Raw genomic sequence first — 6,656 nt, 5'->3', positions numbered from 1 at the left:
CCCGCCACAACGCCCGGCTATTTTTTGGTTGCAGCCATCATTGTTGTTTGGTGGGTCTGGGCTGGATTCGAACCCACCACCTTAGGTATACGTGGCTGGCGCCTTAGCCAGTTGAGCTATAGGCGCCAAGCCAGTTTTCAGTCTTTCAGAATGGTTCTCTTGTCCCCTCTCCTTAGCCAGCTACCACATACTACACCATTTTAGTTTTGCATCAAAATTTTTTTTTTTTTTTGCAGTTTTTGGCCAGGGCCGGGTTTGAACCTGCCACCTCCAGTATATGGGGACAACGCCCTACTCTTTGAGCCACAGGCGCTGCCCCATCAAAATATTTTTTAAATAGACTCACTCTGTCTCCCTGGGTAGAATGCCATGGTGTCATCATAGCTTACAGCAACCTCAAACTCTTGGGCTTAAATGGTCCTCTTGCCTCAGCCTCTCCAATAGCTCAGACTACAGGTGTGTATTATGTATTTGTGAGCGGCGTGGCTCGCGCAACAAAATTTCTTAAAGGAATTTTGCTGCAAAATTTTATTCAAACTCATCAACTCTAATTTCTCTTTCCAGTGTCTCTTAAATCCATGCTAGTGAAGCCTTCACCCTTGCTCTCTACCAAAACTGAGGTTTTCAAGGACATCCAGACTCATCATTTAAAATAGCATTTATGCATTGATGACTCTCAACTGAAGGAATGACAACAATAAACATAATTTAAAATACATCTGATCTATTGGGCTACATTCACATGATGTACTAGAAGATGGCAAGTCATATTAAAAAAAGAAAAAGTAGGCCAGGCACAGTGGCTCACGCCTGTAATCCTGGCTCTCTGGGAGGCTGGGTGGATTGCTTGAGCTCAGGAGTTCAAGACCAACCTGAGCAAGAGTGAGATCCCAACTCTACTAAAAATTAAAAACTGAGGCAAGATGGCCAGGCGTAGTGGCTCACTCCTGTAATCCTAGCACTCAGGGAGGCCAAGCTGGTGGATTGCCTGAGTTCATGGGTTCCAGACCAGCCTGAACAAGCCAGACCTTGTCTCTGAAAATACCTGGGCACTGTGGCAGATGCCTGTAGTTCCAGCTATCCAGGAGGCTGAGGCAGAAAATTGCTTGAGCCCAAGAGTTTGAGGTTGCTGTGAGCTATGACGCCATACATTCTACTGAGGGCAACAAAGTGAGACTCTGTCTCTAATAATAATAATAAACAAAGAGAATAGGGTTTGGTACATAGTAGGTGCTCAATAAAAGTTAGCTATTAATTTCATTATATTTGGATATTCAACATATTCTATGTTTAGATTTAGATTACTTGGTAATAGTCTTTTCATCTGAAGTCCTATATAGTTACTGAAGGTCTATAGGAATCACCAACCAGGATGCCTCTGTGGCTTCACCATTGAAAAGATCACCATGGGAGGCCCCAGCAGTTAAGTCTGTCCTCAGTACATGAAACTAGCTGGGCTAATTGGAGTCTTTCTTTCTAGAGAGGCAGGAAATCTGAAATAGTGGACAGAGTGGTTTGCTAGAGTTGACTCATCTAGACCCCTTGGTGGAGGAAAGGTCTGGCTTCATCGAAAGCCCTGAGGCTCTAAGGTTCCTGCCTTCCTTGGGGTTGTTCATTCATCCCTTTCTGTCATTCAGAGATCCTGTATCCCCAGTATCTGCCCATTGTAACCTCCCCCAATACAACCTCCTTTTCCCTTCATTAGATAGTTCATTTTCTGGCCCAGCGATTAGGGTGACGGCTACATACACCAGGCTGGCAGGTTCAAACCCACCCCAGCCTGCTAAAACAACAATGACAACAACAACAACAAAAAATAGCCGGCCTTTGTGGTGGGTGCTTGTAGCTCCAGCTATTTAGGAGGCTGAGGCAAGAGAATTGCTTAAACCCAAGAGGTTAACCTAAGAGGTTGCTGTGAGCTGTGACATCATGGGACTCTACCGAGGGCAACACAATAAGACTCTGTCTAAAAAAAAAAAAAAAAAAAAAAGATAGTTCATTTTCTGTAGCTTGTCCCCAAAAGGACCTCAGTGATTCATTTAACTCTCAAATTATCAGGCCTTACAGTGTTGTGAATCCTTTGTTTTATTCAACAACTCCAGTTCCAGGCCAGGTGCGGTGGCTTATACCTGTAATCCTAGCACTTCAGAGGCCGAGGCAGGTGGATTGCCTGAGCTCACAGGTTCAAGACCAGCCTAAGCCACAGCGAGACCTTGTCTCTAAAAATAGCCAGGCTATTGTGGTGGGCACCTGTAGTCCCAGCTTTTGGGAAGGCTGAGGCAAGAGAATTGCTTGACCCCAAGAGTTTGAGGTTGCTGTGAGCTATGATACCAAGGCACTCTACCAGGGATGACAAAGTAAAACTCTGTCTCAAAAAAAAAAGATTTGGGGCTCAGCAGCAAGGGCACCAGCCACATACACCAGAGCTGGCGGGTTTGAACCCAGCCCTGGCCTGCCAAACAACAATGACAATTACAACAATAACAACAACTAAAAAGTTGCCGGGCATTGCGGTGGGTGCCTGTAGTCCCTGCTACTTGGGAGGCTGAGGCAAGAGAATCACTTACGCCCAAGAGTTGGAGGTTGCTGTGAGCTGTGACACCACAGGCAGTCTACTGAGGGCGACATAGTGAGACTCTGTCTCAAAAAATAAATAAATAAATAAATAAATAGCACCAGTTCTTTCATTCATCCACCCATTCATTCAAGTTTTAAACATCATTGAGGGCTTGTTATTGTATTGCCATTTTCAGATAAAAGTCTCAGAGAGCCTGAATAATTTGTGAAGGCCACACAGCTTATAGTGGTAGAGAATGTAGTCCTTGTTCTTCATGAAAGCTACCATAGGACTGGGTGATATATTTTTGTTTGTACATGTCTTTTCCTCCTGCTTAAAATTCCTTGAGGTCAAGGCTATCTTCTGCAGCTGGAATCTCTCTTGGTGCACAAAGACATCTGGTATCATAGACATACTACAGAATTGTTGATGGATTGTTCATATGTGCACATCCTTGCTGCCCTTTCTTAAGAGGCATTTTTGTCCTTCCCAAATATAGGGAAAAAATCCCCCAAACAAAAACCAAGCTTATTTGATCTGGAGGGGAAGGATAATTTATTTAATGTAGTCTGACTCTGGCTCACAATCTTATCTTTTTTTCCATGTTCCAGTCATTAGAAGCCCCTTCAGTACTATCCCCTTTCTCCTCAGATCAGGGCAACTCAGAGATAGCTTTCTTGGCTGGGGGACCAGTTGGCTTTTCCTGTTCTTTTGCTTTTTCCTCATATACCAGGATCCTATTTGAGACAGGAAGAGACACAGGGATCAGGGAACACTCCTCTCAAGCGAATAAACCATAAGGTGAGGCTGGGAAGAAGAGGAAGAGAGCAGGGGTGGAAGTGTTGGAGCTGTGGGGACCAGTACCATGGGATGGAGATGGGACCTTGGAAGAATGGATGCTGAGCACTGTGTAGAAAAGTTGAACCTGACGGCAGGGTTGGGGTGGGGGAGAAGAAAACAAGGAAGCATGGCGGGGTTGAAACTGGACTCTCACATTTTTAGAATGGCAGATCTCTTGCCCAGCATCATCCTGAGAAAGTCAGGGTAGCTGAATGTATCCCCTGAAACACTGGACACCTCTCTAATTAATTTCTTTAACTCCAGGTGAGTCTTGGGAACCCCGAGTTTCTCCAGCATTCGCTTCAGGGACATGATATCTGGAGGCAGACGGGTGGGGAGAAGAGAAGGAATCCCTTTCCCTTTCCTCCCAACTTCACATTCCCATTCTCCTTCCTCCTTTTCTGGTAGGTGAGCCCTCTCCCAAATCACGGGGATGGAACACTACGAGAAACCTCTGTCTTCCTAGGCCTGACACTCCCCCAAATCACCCCTTTCTTACCGATATCTCCATTTCCATTTAGATCAAACTCCATGTATTTTTCTGGGTGAGGAGAGAGAGCAGAGGTGTAAGTGCTGGCTGGGAGGTCTCCGGCAAGTGGTTGACTGAGGAAAGGGTTGCTGACCTAGGGCTTGGTGGGGGCAAGGATGTGGACGGTGGAGGAAGGGCAGGGAGAGGAAGTGGGGCTGGGAAGTTGACAGGCACTGTTAGGATATAAGGAAATAGAGAGGGTGCTGAGAGGAGCAGGCCAGGGAAGGAGACCCAAACGAGGGGCAGAGGGCAATAAAGGCAGCCTCCTACCACAAAAGTAAGTTTTGTGTCCCTGAGGTCTCTGCCCAGTTCTTGTGGAAATCTTGCCCCCAACCCCAGCCCTCTCCCCACCCCTACAGTTTTCCCCTCACTCTTGAAGGCTTCCAGTTTGGAGGGCAGATCCTCATCGCTGCTATATTTGGGATCATCCAGGAATTGCTGTTGGGGGACAGTAAGAGACAGAGTGGTCTCTCCTTGCCCAAACCTCACTCCCCCAGGCTCTGCAGCCTTCCTTCCTCCTTTTACCTTGTTAATCTCGTCCAGTCTCTCTTCCTGCTGGGCCTTCAGCAGTCCAAAAGCTTTTCCCCCTGTGGGGGCACAAAGGTTCATCAGTCCTCACCCCTCCCCACACCAGCCCTGGGACACCCATAGTCTGCACCAAGACTTGCTTATTGGGCTGCTAGCCCACCACTCAGGCCTGTGCCCTCCTTGCTCGCCTTTCCTGCTTCTGTCTCTTCAGCCTTCCCTACCCTGCAAATCCCTGGTCTTGCTCATAGCTCAGCACACGCTGGTGGAGGTGAGAGACAGACCAAGTTGTCAGTCTCTCTGTCTGCTGCTGCACTTGCAGTCTCCTCCTCTCCCAAACTTCCCCTTTCTCCTCATTCCCTCCTCTTTTACTTCCCAGGCCTCACTTCCCCATCAGCTTCTGCTGACACTAGCACCCTAGGAGGAAGGGGGGGCCTGTATAAAACAGAGATGAGAAAATTACATCCTCCCAAGTTCCTCTTAAATGAGAGTCCAGTGTGTGCATGAAAAAAAAAAATATATATATATTTTTTTTTTAGAGACAGAGTCTCACTTTATTGCCCTTGGTAGAGTACTCTTGGTATCACAGCTCACAGCAACCTCCAGCTCCTGGGCTTAGGTGATTCTCTTGCCTCAGCCTCCCGAGTAGCTGGGACTACAGGTGCCTACCACAATGCCCAGCTGTTTTTTTGTTGCAATTTGGCTGGGGCCGGGTTTGAACTCGCCACGCTGGTATATCGGGCCGGCACTCTACTCACTGAGCCACAGGTGCTGCCCATGAAATAAATATTTTGATAAGCCATTAGAGGTATGGGGGCAGGGCAATGAGACCCCAGGGGCATTTATTCTCAGGAACAAATGGTCTTTGAACAGGTCCAAGGTTCGGATTACTATAAGGGCTTGCATTTTGTCAGGTTTCCTGGATCAGGGCTGGCAGGTGTGGATAGGGAGCCCAGGAAGGGATGGCTGAGTCTTTCAATGCTGTGAAAAAAAAAATCAAGTCTGCTGGCAGCTCCTGGAGGGTGGCAAGATGGGCAGGCACAGGACCTGAATAGGGAGAGAGCCCTCCTTGAAAATATGGAAGTGTCTAGCAAGAGACTCTCTTATCTTACCTCCTCTGCAATCTTTAGTAACATCGACAGAGATCAGGAATTAGAGAATTTTTTTGTTTGGAGACAAGGTCTTGCTCTGTTGCCCAGGCTACAGTGCAGTAGTGTCAACATAACTCACTACAACCTCACACTCTGGGGCTTAAGTGATCCTTCTGCCTCAGCTTCCTGAGTAGCTGGGACTGGAGGCATGTGCCATCCTGCCTGGCTAATTTTTCTCTTCCTTCCTTCTCCCTTCCTTCCTTCCTTCCTTTCTTTTTTTTTTTTTTTTTTTTTTCACCAACAGGGTCTCGCTCTCGCTCAGGCTGATCTTGAGCTCCTGACTTTGCCTCAGCTTCCCAAAGTGCTAGGATTACAGGTGTGAGCCACCATGCCACCCTTCAGAAATTAGAAAATTTAAGTCAATTCTTTGGAGGAACCAAAAGTGGTATAGAAACAGACAATATTTGTGGACAGCCAAGGAGTGAGGCTGACATTGAGTTTGTGTGGTGCAGTGCACATGTGTGTGTTTGTGTGGTGTAAGGGCTAGAAACTGTGTGGTTGGCAGAGTGAGAAATTGTCTTATGCCCTCCCTAAGCATGACACTTATCCCCTTAACCACTATGGCTAGTCCCTTTTCAGGGAGGCAAGGTCAGCACATCCTCCCTCTCACTGAGACAGCCTTGTCCAAACTCCCTGCCCAGGGTTCTGCTAATGCTGCCCCAGCATTGATGAAAACACCTTTCCCTCTCTCCTCCCCTCAACACATTTCCTCTTGTGCAACTGGGAGTTTTCACTTCTCACTGCCCTCTCCCTGACCTAGGCAGGTGGGGAGAGATGCTGGAGTGGACTGGATTTGTTGACTTCCCTTTATCGCAGCTGCCTCTCCCCCTGCAGAGAGAGCTGCAAACCTGCACTCCCCATAGTCTCAGTGCCTGCTGGAGGAAATTCATTTATTCATTCATTCATATGTTCATTCAACAAATATTTGTTGAATGCTTACTATATACCAGGCATGCTTCTAAGCCTAGGAAATCCAATACATGAAAATTCCTGGCTCGGCGCCTATAGCTCAACCGGCTAAGGCGCCAGCCACGTACACCTAAGGTGGCAGGTT

The 6,656-nt window shown here is 47.3% G+C and overlaps 1 protein-coding gene across 1 annotated transcript; it reads right to left on the bottom strand.

The window, feature by feature from the left end:
• Positions 1 to 3,085: 3,085 nt before the first annotated feature.
• Positions 3,086 to 4,771, bottom strand: AIF1 (allograft inflammatory factor 1). The gene is made up of 6 exons (XM_003789002.3): positions 4,676 to 4,771; positions 4,452 to 4,513; positions 4,298 to 4,364; positions 3,897 to 3,938; positions 3,552 to 3,714; positions 3,086 to 3,294 (listed from the first exon to the last, which is right to left on the bottom strand). Exons 1-6 carry the CDS (start codon positions 4,698 to 4,700, stop codon positions 3,210 to 3,212), a joined length of 444 nt encoding a protein of 147 aa, XP_003789050.1. The 5' UTR covers positions 4,701 to 4,771; the 3' UTR covers positions 3,086 to 3,209.
• Between the last annotated feature and the right edge of the window lie 1,885 nt (positions 4,772 to 6,656).

Source organism: Otolemur garnettii, unplaced genomic scaffold, assembly GCF_000181295.1.
Source record: "Otolemur garnettii isolate 467f Iridium unplaced genomic scaffold, OtoGar3 scaffold00031, whole genome shotgun sequence".
Classification (NCBI taxonomy): domain Eukaryota; kingdom Metazoa; phylum Chordata; class Mammalia; order Primates; family Galagidae; genus Otolemur; species Otolemur garnettii.
This window is presented reverse-complemented; position numbering and strand designations above follow the sequence as displayed.